The following is a 16,734-nucleotide window of genomic DNA, read 5'->3' as shown; positions in this document are numbered from 1 at the left end:
AAAGAAATTATCAAGGGAGTCATCCCATTTTCGACCCAAAACTCAGCCAAACGGCTTGCATGAATGAGAGCAAAACCTTCTCCGATCAAATCACCAGGACTTGCAAAATGACGGTAGGCATGATCACAACAGCGACTAATTGTCGGACCATCGTAAAAAGAGTCTTCCTTGTACATACCAGGCAGTCCAGCTGTGCCACGGGGGTCTTGGTGCCCGGCTGCCCCACATCCCAGACCTTGACGCAGCCTTTGCCCCCCGTGTAGACGTGCTGGGTGGAATTGCTGATGGTCACGGCACAGACCACCTCGCCGTGAGAGAGCGTGTGGAGCTGCCGGGCGTGGCGTGGTATGCCGGAGCCGATCAGGGCGTCGGGAGGGAAGGGCACCGGCTGCATCTGCCCGTCAGCGCTTAGGTGGAAGGAATAGGCCCTGTCAGGATCCAAGAATTAACTGCTGTTACATCTAGTCCTCGGACATACGACCACAATTGAGCCTAAAGTTTATGTCGCTAAGCAAGACGGTTGCTAAGCCCCCTTTTGCGACCATTCTTGCCACCATGGTTAAATGAATCCCGGCAGTCGTTAAGTGAGTAACACGGTGGTTAAGCGAATCTGGCTTTCCCGGTGACTTTTCTGGTCAGGCGGTCGCAAAAGGGGATCGCATGACTCCAGCACACGGCAACCGTCATAAATATGAGTCAGTTGCTAAGCGTCTCAGTTTTGATCACATCGTCATGGCGATGCTGCAAAGGTCTTCAAGTGTGAAAGATGGTCATAAATCACACATTTTTCGGTGCCGTTGTAACTTTGAACGGTCACTAAATGAACTGTTCGTAAGTCAAGAAGTACCTGTACTTCTATTTCTTGTTTTACTGATAAAAAGCTGCCTGATCCAAAAGCTTTGGAGATCCCGAGCCTAAATCTCCAATAGTTAAATCAATGTTATTCTTTAAATGTTTTAATGTCTTTATCTTTTTGTTTTTATTGGTGATAAATCTTCTAGATCTAGAGTCCCCTCTGGGCAAGATAGAAATAAGCACAGAAGGAAATGAATAAAATACATAAAATGCTGCCCATGCTTGCAATCACCAAGAAAAATCACACACACACACACACACACCGCTCTCAATCAGGAAACCGGACTTACGGCTTGCTGCCAGAAATAGCAGGGAGGGAGGCCGAGGGGGGCGATCCCCGCAAATGTGGGTGAGATTCAAAAGCCACCTGTGGAAACCAAGGAAGGAATCCGGGATCAGCTGGGACTCGTGAGGAAAATCTGCTTTAGCTTTGGAAGCTATCCAGCTTAACGCCCAGCTTTGATGTTGTAGAAATGACTAGTACAGGCGAAGTATGGAAAAAATGCAAAATTCTATATATAGACAAAGGACCAAGCTACTGCAATACAATGTCCTTACTTCATTCATCCCTGTTCTGACTGAGGCTTCCCAAGAGCATGAAGCGAATTAATTGCCTCCTGCAAACTCCACTCCCCTGTCGCTCCTCTTTTATTTCCTCTGGGAGGGGCCATTCATCGTCCACCTGTGGCCTTACTCCCAAGTCGACCCTTGTTCCTTAGCTGCTCCCTTCGTCTGGCAACTCTGCGAATGCGCACACTGGGAACAGGCTCCAGCTGTTCTTCTGCCTCACTGATGTCTGACTCCGAAGGCAGCTGATAACTGTCAGACGGCTCTCGTCCCCTCTCTGCCTCCGAGCCCTCATCAGAGCCTTCCCCAAACTCCAGGACTGGCCCAGGTTCCTCCCCAACCTCCTCACTGTCCGAATCTGCTGCCAGCTGTGCTGGCCGCTGGTGGGCCACAAAAATCCCCTCAGCCAACTCGAACACTCAACAAAGCAGAAAGGGTTCATACACTCATAACCATGAGGACTAGGGCCTCACGTCTTCCTTAAAAGAAGGAGCGAGGGCCTCGGTTTGATGTTTTAGCGCAGTGATTTCTCCAACTTGATCACTTTAAGATGGGTGGGCTTCAGTGCCCAGAATCCCCTAGCCACCTCTGTTAGCCATTATTCTCAGACACCTGCTACCTCCCAGTCTCTGAGTTGTAAAGTCGAAGGGAACAAGAAAGATCATTGAGTCCACCCTCTCCTCGTGCTGAAGGGCTTTGGCAACTGGAATATGTTATGGCCCATCAGCGGTAGCAGATTCGTACAGTGAGGAGGTTGGGGAGGAAACTGGGCCAGTCCTGGAGTCTGGAGAAGGCTCTGATGAGGGCTCTGTGTCGGAGGCAGAGAGGGGGCCAGGACTGTCTGACAGTTATCAGCTGCCTTCGGAGTCAGACATCAGTGGGGCAGACGAACATGGGAGCCTGTTCCCAGTATGCGCATGCGCAGAGTTGCCAGATTAAGGGAACAGCTATAGAACAGGGGTTGATTTGGGAGTAAGGCCACAGGTGGACGATGAATGGCCCCTCCCAGATGAAATAAAAGAGGAGCAAAAGGGGAGTGGAGTTTGCAGGAGAGACAATTAGTTCGCTTAATTGATTCCTGACTCTCCCAGACTCCTGGCCAAGTTTTGAAGATATCGTCCTGGCAGCTCTCCATACTAGATACTGTAAGGTCTGTGACTGTAAATTAAATAAAAGAGGCTTATCGGGACGAGGACTTGGCTTTGTGCCGCTGGGATCAGAACACCAACGCTGTCCGTGGACCTGGTGCGCCGCTTGCTTAGGTGGGCCCGCCTTAGTTTGCAGGAGACAATTAGTTGGCTTAATTGCTTCGTGACTCTCCGAAACTCCTGGCCAAGTTCTGCAGATCTCGGCCTGTCAGCTCTCCAAGCCAGAGAAGGTCTGTGGCCGTAAATCCTCCCTTGAAAGACTTTGCTGGATGTGAAGGAGAGGAATTCACAGTCAATGAATAAAAGTTTTTTTTTTGTCGGAACAAGGAGTTTGCTTCATGCTTTCGGGAAACTTAGGTCAGAACAGAAGACTTGTGGACTTCAATTCCCAGAATTCCCCAGTCGGCCCTGCTAGGCATTATCCTGTGACGCCTGCTACCTTTCCCTGTTTTGGGAATTATAAAATTGAAGGGAACAATAAGAATCATCATGTCTACCACCCCTCCTTATAGTGAAGGGGCCAGTAAAGATCATCAAGTACTCCCCATACTGGCTGGGGAATTCTGGGAGTTGAAATCCACACGTCTTAAAATTGCCAAGGTTGAAAAACACCGTTTTTATCCCAAGACACCTGCTGTTCTGAGCCAACTCCCAAACACGACAAGCCCTTTGTAGTTAACCAAATGTTCCCTTTATTTTTCTCTCTCACAGCGGCCGACAAAGTATCCAAGTCTCCCCCCTCTCTCTGTCTCTGTCTCTCTCTGTGTGTCCCACTCTCTGTCTCTCTCTCTCTGTCTATCTTTGTCTCTCTCTCTGTGTCTCTCTCTGTGTCTTTGTCTCTCTCTCTGTCTCTCTCTCTCTGTCTATCTTTGTCTCTCTCTCTGTGTCTCTCTCTCTGTGTCTTTGTCTCTCTCTCTGTCTCTCTGTGTGTGTGTCCCACTCTGTCTCTCTCTCTCTCTCTCTCTCTCTGTTTCTGTGTGTGTGTGTGTGTGTGTGTGTGTCTCCCTCTCTCTGTCTGTCTCTCTCTGCCTCTGTTTTGTCTCTGTGTAAGTGTGTGTGTGTGTGTGTGTGTGTGTGTGTCTGTCTCTGTCTCTCTCTCTCTCTATCTTTGTTTCTCTCTATGTGTGTGTGTGTGTGTCTCCCTCTCTCTGTCTCTCTCTGTCTGTCTCTTTCTGTCTGTCTCTCTCTGCCTCTGTTTTGTCTCTGTAAGTGTATGTGTGTCTCTCTCTGTCTCTGTCTCTCTCTCTCTCTCTCTATCTTTGTTTCTCTGTGTGTGTGTGTGTGTGTCTCCCTCTCTGTCTCTGTCTCTCTCTGTCTTTGTCTCTCTCTGCCTCTGTTTTGTCTCTGTGTAAGTGTGTGTGTGTGTGTGTGTCTCTGTCTCTCTCTCTGTGTGTCCCACTCTCTATCTCTGTCTCTCTCTGTCTCTCTTTCTCTCTTTGTCTCTCTCTGTGTCTCTCTCTCTGTGTCCCACTCTCTGTCTCTGTCTCTGTCTCTGTCTCTGTCTCTTGCTCTCTCTATCTTTGTCTCTCTGTGTCTCTCTCTCTTTGTCTCTCTCTGTCTCTGTCTCTTTGTCTCTCTCTCTCTGAATTCTGATAATTTCCAGACAGGATTCGGAAGTGCAGGCTATCAGTGGTTGACCGGCAGGGAGGTGAATAATTATCTGCCACATCTATTCATCTACACCCCTGCCTTTTATCTCCAGAGCTAGGTGGGGCTTCGCTAGCAGTGGTGGCTCTTCTGTCTCAAGGACCGGCCCATAGATTTCCACTGCCCTCCTCTCCTCTGCCTTTTGCACATCCACGCGTCAAGCACTGGACCCAACTGTTCCTCCTCTTCCTCATCAGCCACCTCCAGACCTGGGGGCTGTTGACTCTCCATCTGAGGGCTGATGGACGGCCCAGGCTCCACCTTCGTCTCTCTGTCAGCGCCATTCCCTCTTCCCTTTCAGAGCTCTCAGGTTGCCCTGATCCCACACCTCCTCCTCCTCCTCCTCCTCTGATTCGGCTGCCAAAGTGTCCGGCAGCTGACAGGCCACAACACCTGCTACCTCTGGACTGGGGGATGGCCACTGGCTATTTTTTTACCTCATGGATGAATGATTGTCAGATAATTTGACCTAATTAGGTTTCATCTCAATCTTCCCCCTCCCTTTTTAGAAACCCAGTTGGGAAGGCTGCCCCGATGCTCACCAGAGGAGACCGTCCGTACCCTCCGGGGCCTGCAGAAAGATGGATGCTGATGTAGGAACTCGGTGCAGACAATTCCCCGTTGAGGGTAGCGTCAGGCATCACCCCAAAGGACGAACCAAAATGGCTGGTGAAAGAATTCAGCGGACTCCGCAAGGCTGTTTTAGAGAGAAAGAAGAAGAAAAAAGGTCTGTTCCTTGTTTCAGTTAAAACAGAATACAGGTAGTCCTCGATTTACGACCACAAATTGAGCCCAAACATTCTGTTGCTAAGCGAGACCGCGGCGAAGTGAGTTTTGTCCCATTTTACAACCCTTTTTTTGTCACACCTGTTAATCACTGCCGTCGCTCAAACAGCCGTTGTTAAGCGAATCTGGCTTCGCCACCGACATCATGTCACAAGGTTGCAAAAGCGAATTGCGTGACCCCAGGACACTGCAACCATCGTAAATATGAGCCACTGCCAAGCATCCAGATTTTTATCGTGCTGAGCATGGGGATACTGTAATGGTCGTAAGTGTGAAAAACGGTCATCCGTCACTTTTTCGATGCCATTCAGAGGTGGTATTCAGCCGGTTCGCAGCAGTTTGCCCGAACCGGTGGCAGGAACTTTACCCAGTTTGGCGAACCAGTAGCGATGGCTGGCTGGCCTCGCCCCCGAACTGGTCCCCCTGTCACCGGTTGCTCACCCTGCCTAGCTGGTCACCGCGGACTTGCAAGGCAATGGGATGCTTCATGAGTGAAGAAGATGACGGCGATGGCAGCTGACCAGAGGACTTTTCAGCGGCCTGCAGCCAGCCGCCGGCCTCTTTGAGAGCCGCTATACAAAGAGCCAGCGGCTGGGAGGCTTCTTTGCCAGCCAGCTGCTTCCCAGCAGTAGTAGCGGCTGGCTGGGGGCCGCCGAAAACTCCGGTCAGCTTGCCTTCCGGACTGAACCAGCCGCCCCGGAATGTAAGCAACCAAAGAGGTGGGGAGGGAGCGGGGAAACGTGGGCGAGTAGCGAAGGGAAGGCGGGGGTAGATAGGGAGAATTTTCCAACCTTTTCCTGTGGGTGTGGCTAGTTGGGGGGGCATATGACTAAGTGGACGTGGGTGTGAGTGATGTCATGTTGGCCACGCCTACTTAGACACATGCCACTATACACACACACACCCCTAGCCATGCCCACCGAACCGGTAGCGAAAATGTTTGAATCCCGCCACTGGTGCCATTGTAACTTTGGTCCCTAAACAAATGGTTGTAAGTCAGAGGACTACCTGAACATTGAAGCAACTTCTGAGCATGCCAAGAGTTCTTCAGAAGTCAAAAAGGTGGCATGTTCTCACATCAAGGACCCCAATACCAGTGGCTGGAAGGAGGAAGCATTTGGGGGTGGGGAGCGAGCACTAGAGAGGCCCATCGCTGTTGCTGCCCCCTCCCCGCCTAAATTTTCCTAGCTCAGGGTATACAGCAAATGCCGCCATTATTCAGATGACCTTGGCAAACAACAAGATTGATATACAGAGACTGGCAGAAATTACTGAAGCAGAAACCGGGAAATTAAATCAATGACTCACTGATAACATCGGTGGTGGATGGTTTTGCAATCTGAGGCACGTAACTCGGGCCGGGCCGGGGAGTGAGTATTTCGGAGACTGGAGATAAACTGGCTGATTTGCAAGGAGCTGGATTGGTTTCATTCTGAAAAGAAAGAGGTTGATTTAAATACTGAAGTGTGCCCAAAGGCTTTTATCAGTTTGTTTGATGGAACTTCCAGGAGCTTTGATAGTCTACCTGAATGGGACAGATTATGGAGGGGTGCGTGTCTTACCTTTATATCCTGATTCAATTATCTCATTGGTCACTTTTGGAAACAGGATGTGGGGACTTTGACTCCCAGAATTCCCCAGCCAGCATTTGTGGACTTCAACTACCAGAATTCCTCAGCGATCATGTTTTCCAAATATGGCAACTCATTCAATTTTCCGCAATGCTGGCTAGGGAATTCTGGAAGCTGGAGTCCACAAATGGCAGTTGAGGAATTCTGGGAGTTGAAGTCCACAAATGCTGGCTGGGGAATTCTGGGAGTTGAAGTCCACAAATGCTGGCTGGGGAGTTCTGGAAGCTGAAGTCCACAAATGCCAGTTGAGGAATTCTGGGAGTTGAAGTCCACAAATGCTGGCTGAGGAATTCTGGGAACTGAAGTCCACAAATGCTGGCTGGGGAGTTCTGGAAGCTGAAGTCCACAAATGCCAGTTGAGGAATTCTGGGAGTTGAAGTCCACAAATGCTGGCTGAGGAATTCTGGGAACTGAAGTCCACAAATGCTGGCTGAGGAATTCTGGGAACTGAAGTCCACAAATGCTGGCTGAGGAATTCTGGGAACTGAAGTCCACAAATGCTGGCTGGGGAGTTCTGGAAGCTGAAGTCCACAAATGCCAGTTGAGGAATTCTGGGAGTTGAAGTCCACAAATGCTGGCTGGGGAATTCTGGGAGTTGAAGTCCACAAATGCTGGCTGGGGAGTTCTGGAAGCTGAAGTCCACAAATGCCAGTTGAGGAATTCTGGGAGTTGAAGTCCACAAATGCCAGTTGAGGAATTCTGGGAACTGAAGTCCACAAATGCTGGCTGAGGAATTCTGGGAACTGAAGTCCACAAATGCTGGCTGAGGAATTCTGGGAACTGAAGTCCACAAATGCTGGCTGGGGAGTTCTGGAAGCTGAAGTCCACAAATGCCAGTTGAGGAATTCTGGGAGTTGAAGTCCACAAATGCTGGCTGAGGAATTCTGGGAACTGAAGTCCACAAATGCTGGCTGAGGAATTCTGGGAACTGAAGTCCACAAATGCTGGCTGAGGAATTCTGGGAACTGAAGTCCACAAATGCTGGCTGGGGAGTTCTGGAAGCTGAAGTCCACAAATGCCAGTTGAGGAATTCTGGGAGTTGAAGTCCACAAATGCTGGCTGGGGAATTCTGGGAGTTGAAGTCCACAAATGCTGGCTGGAGAGTTCTGGAAGCTGAAGTCCACAAATGCCAGTTGAGGAATTCTGGGAGTTGAAGTCCACAAATGCCAGTTGAGGAATTCTGGGAACTGAAGTCCACAAATGCTGGCTGAGGAATTCTGGGAACTGAAGTCCACAAATGCTGGCTGAGGAATTCTGGGAACTGAAGTCCACAAATGCTGGCTGGGGAGTTCTGGAAGCTGAAGTCCACAAATGCCAGTTGAGGAATTCTGGGAAGTGAAGTCCACAAATGCTGGCTGAGGAATTCTGGGAACTGAAGTCCACAAATGTCAGTTGAGGAATTCTGGGAACTGAAGTCCACAAATGCTGGCTGAGGAATTCTGGGAACTGAAGTCCACAAATGCTGGCTGAGGAATTCTGGGAACTGAAGTCCACAAATGCTGGCTGAGGAATTCTGGGAACTGAAGTCCACAAATGCTGGCTGAGGAATTCTGGACCGATGGGTTAGACAGTCCAATCAACGCCACTCTATTTTCCCACCGTCCCCAAGGTTTACAATTGCTGCAATCTTGCCAGCAGCCATCGATCAAATCTGCACAGGGGGTTTGGTGCGATCGATGATTGCGGATTTGACCCCTGCACTACCCTCTTAAAAACTGTGTCCGGTCAACAGAGACCATCGAACTGCATAAGCCTCCTTTTCCTACACCGCCCAAGGTCTTTCGGTGTCAGTCAGCTTCTTGGAGGTGTAGTAAGCGCAGGGTTGGAGTTTCCCCCTCCACATTCCACTGGAGCAGGACAGCCCCGGTGGTGGGATTCAAATAATTTAACAACCGGTTCGCTCAGGGTCAGGTTGACTGCCATGAGAGGCTAGGCCCACCCCCATCTTCCAGCTCCACCAGACATGCGGGATGTGCCTAATGCAACAGCAAACCGAACCCTGGGTGAACCGGTTGTTAAATTACACGTCACACCCCCTACACACTATCAAAATGGATCCTTGGCACTGTGCTGCAATGGAGAAACAGGAAACGGAGCGGCCGTCATGATGGAAGGAGGAGGAATAGGGAGAAGAGAGAGGGAAAGCGGCCTTTTTCCCTCACGTCGGTCACTCTGTTGCCCATTTCTCCATTGCAACGCAGCACCCAAGATTCACTTTGATAGCGGGGGGGGGGGGGGAGGGAGCTAATTTAACAACTGGTTTGCCTGAACTGGTGCGAACCGGCTGAATCCCACCACTGGATGGCCTCCACTGCTATATCGCTAGCATTGGCCTGTATTACAAATGGCTCCTCCAGTTTTGGGTGCTTGTGGGTCGGTTCTGTTGTGGCCTATCAGCAGCCAGCAGAGCTGGCAGCAGATTCGGACAGCGAGGAGGTTGGGGAGGAACATGGGTCGCTCCTGGAGTCTGGGGGAGGCTCTGATGAGGGCTCTGTGTCGGAGGCAGAGAGGGGCCCAGGGCCGTCTGACAGTTATCAGCTGCCTTCAGAGTCAGACATCAGTGAGGCAGACGAACAGCTGGAGCCTGTTCCCAGTGTGCGCATGCGCAGAGCTGCCAGGAGAAGGGAACAACTAAAGAACAGGGGTCGACTCGGGAGTAAGGCCACAGGGGGACGATGAATGGCCCCTCCCAAAGGAAATAAAAGAGGAGCGAAAGGGGAGTGGAGTTTGCAGGAGACAATTAGTTCACTTCATTGGTTCGTGACTCTCCTTGACACGTTTTGCAGATATCCGCCTGTCAGCTCTCCAAGCCAGATAAGGTCTGTGACTGTAAATCTGCCCTTGAAAGACTTTGCTGGATGTGAATGAACAGAATTCACAGTGAATTAATAAAAGGGTTTTTTGAAAGCCACTTGACATTCCATAGTCCAATTAAGAGGCTGGTCGGTTTGGGCTTTATCCCTGCTCCTCCCATTTTTAGTAGCTCAGTGATGAGCAGGGCTTTTTGTGGACGTGATGAACAGCCGACAGAAGTTGTCGAAGCCCAAGGAGCTCCGCAGTTCCCTTCTGGTTCGTGGGGCTCTAATATTGTCTTCACCTTCAGATAAGGAGAGCACATCTTTCTTCTTTTGTCCTGGCCACTTTTAACCAAGGCACAATTGTTTAACAAACTGCATCACTGTTTGGTTTGGTGGCAGCTGTACCTCAGATAGAAAGTCCCTACAGAGAGTGGTGAGGACAGTGGAGAAGATTATAGGAAACTTGCTTCCCGTTATTCAGGATACTATTTCAAACGCTATGTGCTTAGAGATCAAAGTGTTGTGAGAGACCCCACACAGACCCACTTTATGGTCTTTTTCTGTTGCTCCCCCCTGGGAGGAGGTTCCGAAGTGTTTCTGGCAGATCCTGTAACAGCTTTGTTCTCTATGTCATTTGTCTGGTAAACTCGCAAGATTCGTTTTTCACATCATGTACATGTATGCATCCGAACTAGACTGTGTTGTTTCTCTGTGTCATATAATATAGATGGGTATATGCATAATTTTGTATGTATATATGTATTTATTTATGTATTTAGTTATGCATTTAGTTATGCATTTAGTTATGTATTTAGTTATTTAGTTATTTAGTTATTTAGTTATTTAGTTAGTTATTCTGTCATGGTTATGTAGTGTATATTGGAAGTCAGGGACGTGCGGTCAGGGGAGGCAAGGAAGGCAGAGCCTCACCTCTCTTCATGAAATAATAGTATATAATATTATATACTATATATACATATATATAATATTATAATATTATACATCCGTCCGGGCGCGCCCGGGAGCTGCGGAGGGCGGAGGCAGAAATGTTGTTGGCGCTCCCGGATGACGAAGGCACAAAAGCGACAGTCGACAGTCGCTTTTGTGCCTTCGTCATCCGGAAACGCCGACATTTCTGCCTCCGCCCTCCGCAGCTCCCGGGCGCGCACGGACGGAGGTAGGCAGAATGGCGCCGAGCCAGTCCGGCGGGCGAGCGACCGAGGATCAGGCTGCCTCGCTCGCTCTTTTGTCCGCCCGGATCGCCTCGGTGTCGCTGTGGCTACCTCCGTCCGTGCGCGCCTGGGAGCTGCGGAGGGCGGAGGCAGAAATGTGTGCCTCCAGCACACGTGGTCCCATTCCCCGCCTTCCTGATGACGTCACCAGCCTCACCAGCCATTAACCTCACCGCACGTCACTGTTGGAAGTGGTGATTCTTTGAGAGCTGTAGGCAACGAAATTTTAATGTATTTTAATGTATGCCGATTAGTGTGCATTTAAAGTGAAACAAAAAGTAATTCTAATCTATTCTCCCAAAGGTGCTTTTTCAGGAGGCAACTGGACTGTCTTTGTTTTTTCTTTGAAGACGTTTCGCTTCTCCTCCAAGAAGCTGGTCATTTGCATCCTTTTTAGAGGGTCGTAGAGGCCACTTGGAGTGAGGACCGTCTGTGTCCTCAGGGTCACCTGAGTGGTGCAAATGATTCCTGCAGTCTGCAATTTTTTCCATTCTGGAAATCCGTTCCTTCTCCCACTCCCTTCGAAAGGTGTTCATCCCAAATTGTAGAGCTAAAAGTCTTAGAGATTCTCAGTCATCCAAGGTCCTGGTTGTTCCAAAGGTGCTTTTTTTCAGGAGGCAACTGGACTGTCTTTGTTTTTGAAGATGTTTTGCTTCTCATCCAAGAAGCTTCTTCTGGAAGGAGAGGCCGCCGAACGGGTGGGTTTACTCCGCAATGAGGGGGCTCCGGAATTTTGGGAATGTGGACGCCCTCCTGGAGGAGCTTTGAGTCAGATTCGAGGACCCCACGCAAGCCTTCCTCTGGGGTTCACGCGGTCCAATGATAAAACTTTTTTGTCTGCTTGTTATGGGGACAGTCCATTTCTCCATCAAGCACCTGCAGGGATCACCTTGGCATTCTGGAGGCTCTCACGGTCCGTGAACGAAGTCTTGGCATTCCCCGTTTCCTCCCTTCACATTCCACCCTTCTCCCCCCCCCCGCCAACCCACCTTTTCGTTGGCAAGTTGAATAGTGACAGAGGCTAGGAGGCAATAAAGCGATTCAATCTTGACACAGTTTGTACCCATCAAGAAAGAGGGGAGGGAGGGGAGCAATCCTGGAAAGGAGAGAGAGGGGTTTTCCCAGGCTGCAAAATAAGAAATCAAGGGTGGGGGGGGGAGGAACAGGGCTGCAAAATTGATCCCCACTTTGTCCTGTTCCCCCCCACCCCTTTTACTCTCCAAGCCAGCCCAGATGGTCTAAATCTCTCTCTCCCTCTCTGTCTCTTTCTGACTCTCTCTCTCTTTCTCGCCCTCTCTCTTTCTCTCCCACTTTCTCTCTCTCCCTTTCTCTCTCTCTCTCTCTCTCTCTCTCTCTGTCTTTCACTCTTTCCCCTCTCTCTCTTCCTGTCTCTCTTTTTCTCTCTCTCTCTTTCTGTCTATCTCTTTTTCTCTTCTCTCTCTTTCTCTCCCTCTGTCTCGCTCTTTCTCTGTCTCTTTCTCTCTTTTCCCCTCTCTTTCTTTTCCCCTCTCTCTTTCTGTCTTTCACTCTCTCTCCATTCTCTCTTCCTTTCTGTCTCTTTCTCTCTGTCTCTCTCTTTATATCCCTTTTAATCTTCTCTCTTTCTCCTCCCTCTCTTCCTGACTTTCTCTCTTTCTGTCTCTCACTTTCTCTGTCTCTTTATCTCTTTCCCCCTCTCTCTTTCTTTCCCCCTCTCTCTTTCTCTCTCTCTTCCTGTCTCTCTCTTTCCCTCTCTTTCTCTCTCTGTCTCTATCTTTCTATCCCTTTTAATCTTCTTTCTCCCTCCTCTTTTCCTGTCTCTTTCTTTCTTTCTCTCTCTCTCTCTCTCTTTCTCCCTCTCTTTCTATCTCTTTTGCTCTGTCTCTTTCACTCTCTCTCTTCCTGTCTCTTTCTCTCCCACTCCCACCCTTTCTCTTCTCCCTCTTTCTCCCTCCCTTTCTTTCTCTCTCCCTCCCTCCATTCATCTATCTATCTATCTATCTATCTATCTATCTATCTATCTATCTATCTATCCATCTATCTATCTTTCTTTCTTTCTTTCTCTCTTTCTCTGTTTCTCTCTCTCGCTCTCGCTCTCTTTCTCTCTCTCTCTCTTTCATTCTCTCTCTGTCTGTCTGTCTCACACACACAGACTAAATAACACACAGATTCCTTGGCCAGCCCTTCCCTTCCCCCTCCCTTCTGCACGCCTGCCCTAATAGCAATTAATTATACATTAAAATCCTCCCTGGAATTCAAAGCCCTCAGTGGGCTGCTAATTAACGGAGCTCCCCAGCTTTTGAGGAGGGGGCACGGGAAGCCCAGCGGAGCCGAAGGGGGGAACGGGGAAGGGGAGGGGAGAAAAAGGGAAAACATGCAGAGAGGGAGCCTAGCAACGGGTGTCACCAGAGCCACAGAATTGCAAAAGCATTTTCCCAGCCCAGATGTTCTCTGTCTCTCTGTCTGTCTGTGTCTTTCCACCTTGCCAGCTGCCCCTTATTCACATTTTATTTTTTTTCCAGTTTGTGGGTTTGGATTTTTGATACGGCTGACAATGCCTCAATCCTATCTGGTTTATTCATCCAGGGAGTTGTGTGGACGTAAGTTGGAAACCGGTCTGGACGTAATTCTCCAACGCATGGTTTGCTTTTAAGATCTTTATGCCTTGCGATGGTCGACAGTCCTCGACTTGCGACCGCAATGGGGCCCAAGTGTTCCGTTGCTTAAGCAATTATTAAGTGAGCTTCCAACCATTTTCCGGCCTTTTTTTTTGCCACAGTTCTTAAGCGATTCCCTGCAGTCGTTAAGTGAACTGCGCGGTCCTTAAGTGAATCTGGCTTCTGCCATTGACTTTGCTTGTCGGCAGCCAGCTAGGAAAGATACAACGGGTGATCACATGACCCGGGAGAACAGTTCAACCGTCATGAATACATTCCAGTTGTCAAGTATTTGATCATGTGATCGTGTGAAAATGAGTTCTATAAGTCACTTTTTTTCAGCACCATTCTAATTTTATGAAGGTCACTAAACGAATAGTTCTGAGTCAAGGACTAAAAGTCTGTAGAGATTCTCAGTCACTCAGGTGATGGTAGTCCCAAAGGTGCTTTTTTTTCAAGAGGCAACTGGACTTTCCTTTTGAAGACATTTCACTTCTCCTCCAAGAAGCTTCTTCAGCTTTGCCTGGATGGAGGGGAACGGGAGGATTTATACTCCTTGCAGGCAGCTGGTCATTTGCATCCTTTTGGGGGGGGGGGGTCCTTGAAGGATTATCTGTGTCCTTGGGGTCACCTGAGTGGTGCAAATGGTTCCTGCAGTCTGCAATTTATCCTCCGGAAATCCATTCCTACTCCCACACCCTTCCAAGGGGGTTCATCCCAAATTGTATAGCTAAAAGTCTGCAGAGATTCTCAGTCATCCAGGACGTGGTTGTCCCAAAGGAGCTTTTTTCAAGAGACAATTGGACTTTCTTACATTTTCATGGACTACTTACATTTTGCGTTTTGGTGGGATTCAGCCGGTTCGGGCCAGTACGAGCAAACCGGTTGTTCAATTGTTGGCTGGCCCCGCCCCATCCAGGAGTCCCCCCCACGCCCTATTTTTGCTCTCAGGAGGGTGCAGGGAGGCCTACTAGGCCCAAAATGGGGCACGGAGGGGAGGAGCCCCCCTCCCACAGTCCATTTTTGCTCCCGGGGGGATTCAGGAAGCCAAGTGCTGCCTATCACACTCCTGGCCACGCCCACCATGGTCACGCCCACCCAGCCAGTCATTAAGGCAGAGAACCGGTTGTTAAAATTATTTGAATCCCACGACTGTGAGTAAGACCCCCCCCCGCTCCCCCCGGGGCCAAATCTATCAGTCAGTCAATTAGGTTTGAGAAGGATTTTTAAATTTACTTTCCTAAAATGGCATATTTGGGGGCGTGGGCCAGCATTTCAAACCCGTATGTGCTTGATATATGGGTAGCCCTTGACTTAACAACAGTTCGCTTAGTGCAGGGGTGTCCAAACTTGGGAACTTTGAGACTTGTGGACTTCAACTCCCAGAATTCCCCAGCCATGCTGGCTGGGGAATTCTGGGAGTTGAAGTCCACAAGTCTCAAAGTTCCCAAGTTTGGACACCCCTGGCTTAGTCTCTATCCGAAGTTACAATGGCACTGAATAAAATGACTGATGACTCTTTTTCCCACACTAACAACCCTTGCAGCATCACGTGATCAAAATTCAGGAGCTTGGCAACGGGTTCGTGTTTATGACGGTTGCCCCGGGGTCCTGTGATCTCCTTTTGGGAACTTGTGAACAGCAAAGTCAAGGGGGAAGCCAGATTCACTGAACGACCGTGTGACTCCCTTAACAACTGCGGTGAGTCACTTAACACCTGTGGAAAGAAAGGTCGTAAAATGGGGCAAAACGCACTTCACAAATGAGTTTTGCTTAGCAACAAAAATTTGGGGCTCAATTGTAGTCGAAACTCGAGGACTACTTGCATAGCAGAAGTAGGGAAGGGGGGAATAGGAGCCGTGGTGGTGCAGTGATTATAATGCTATATTGCAGGCTAACTCTGCCCAATGCCAGCAGTTCAATCCTGACTGGCTTAAGGTTGACTCAGTCTTCCATCCTTCCGAAGTCAATAAAATGAGGAGACAGATTGATGGGGGCAAGAGGCTGACTCTGTAAACCACTTAGAGAGGGTTGGAAAGGACTGGGAAGCGATATGCTATTGCTATCTGTCTGTCTGTCTGTCTGTCTGTCTGTCTGTCTATCATCTATCTATCTATCTATCTATCTTTCTATCTATCATCTATCTATCTATCTATCTATCTATCTATCTATCTATCTATCATCTACCTATCTATCATCTGTCTGTCTGTCTGTCTGTCTATCTATCTATCTATCTATCTATCTATCATCTGTCTGTCTATCTATCTATCATCTATCTATCATCTATCTATCTGTCTGTCTGTCTGTCTGTCTGTCTATCTATATCTATCTATCTATCTATCTATCTATCTATCTATCTATCTATCTATCATCTACCTATCTATCATCTGTCTGTGTCTGTCTGTCTGTCTGTCTGTCTGTCTGTCTGTCTGTCTATCTATCTATCTATCTATCTATCTATCTATCTATCTATCTATCTATCATCTACCTATCTATCATCTGTCTGTGTCTGTCTGTCTGTCTGTCTGTCTGTCTGTCTATCTATCTATCTATCTATCTATCTATCTATCTATCTATCTATTTATCTATCATCTATCTATCTATCATCTACCTGTCTATCTAACATCTATTTATCTTCTGTCTATCTACAATCTCCGTCTCCCTCCCCCCTCCTGCTTCTACCTCTCTCTCCCCCTCCCTCCTTCCCTCTCTCTCTTTCTCTCTCTCTCTCCTTAATGGTTAGAATGCAGTGCTGCAGGCTATCTCTGTTCACAACCAAGAGTTTTATCGAGAGGGGCTCAAGGCTGACTCAGCCTTCCATCCTTCCGAGGTGGGTAAAATGAGGACCTAGAGATGGTTGGGGGCAATTGCCTGACTCTGTATACCGCTTAGAGAGGGCTGTAAAGCACTCTAAGTGTTGTTGCTATCATCTGTCTATCTGCCTGCCTGCCTACCTGCCTACTGTATCATCTGTCGCTCTGTCGGTCTGTCTATCTGTTTATCTATCTGTCTGTCTATTTATCTATCAATCCATCTATCCCTCCATCCCTCCATTCATCCCTCCATCCATCATCCATCTGTCCATCCATCGCCTGACCAACCAACCATTTCATCTACCTACCTACCTACCATATCATCGGTCAGTCTGTCTGTCCGTCCGTCCGTCTGTCCATCCATCCATCGCCTGACCGACCATCCATATCATCTACCCACCTACCGCATCATATGTCGGTCTATCTGTCTTTCTTTCATTTAATCTGTCTATCTTCTCTCTTCTCTCCCTCCCTCCCTCCCTCCCTCCCTCTCCTTAGTGGTTAGAATGCAGTGCTACAGGGTATCTCTGTTCACAGCCAAGCGTTCGATCCTGACCGGCTCAAGGTTGACTCAGCCTTCCATCCTTCCGAGGTCGATAAAATGAGGACCCAGATTGTTAG

General features: G+C 48.8%; 1 protein-coding gene across 1 annotated transcript in view; it reads right to left on the bottom strand.

Annotated features, from left to right (window-relative positions):
* Positions 1–16,734, bottom strand: part of LOC309384440 (transducin-like enhancer protein 2) — a 75,233-nt gene that overhangs the window by 12,832 nt on the left and 45,667 nt on the right. The window contains exons 10-13 of the mRNA XM_081938007.1: positions 6,312–6,435; positions 4,760–4,914; positions 1,146–1,222; positions 179–428 (exon numbers count right to left, since the gene is read on the bottom strand). Of these exons, the coding sequence (XP_081794133.1) occupies positions 179–428; positions 1,146–1,222; positions 4,760–4,914; positions 6,312–6,435 (606 nt within the window). The remainder of the gene's footprint in view (positions 1–178; positions 429–1,145; positions 1,223–4,759; positions 4,915–6,311; positions 6,436–16,734) is intronic.

The sequence above is a fragment of the Natrix helvetica genome, assembly GCF_964273705.1.
Source record: "Natrix helvetica genome assembly, chromosome: 1".
NCBI lineage: Eukaryota > Metazoa > Chordata > Lepidosauria > Squamata > Natricidae > Natrix > Natrix helvetica.
The sequence above is the reverse complement of the archived record's forward strand: the minus strand, read 5'-3'. Positions and strand labels throughout refer to the sequence as shown.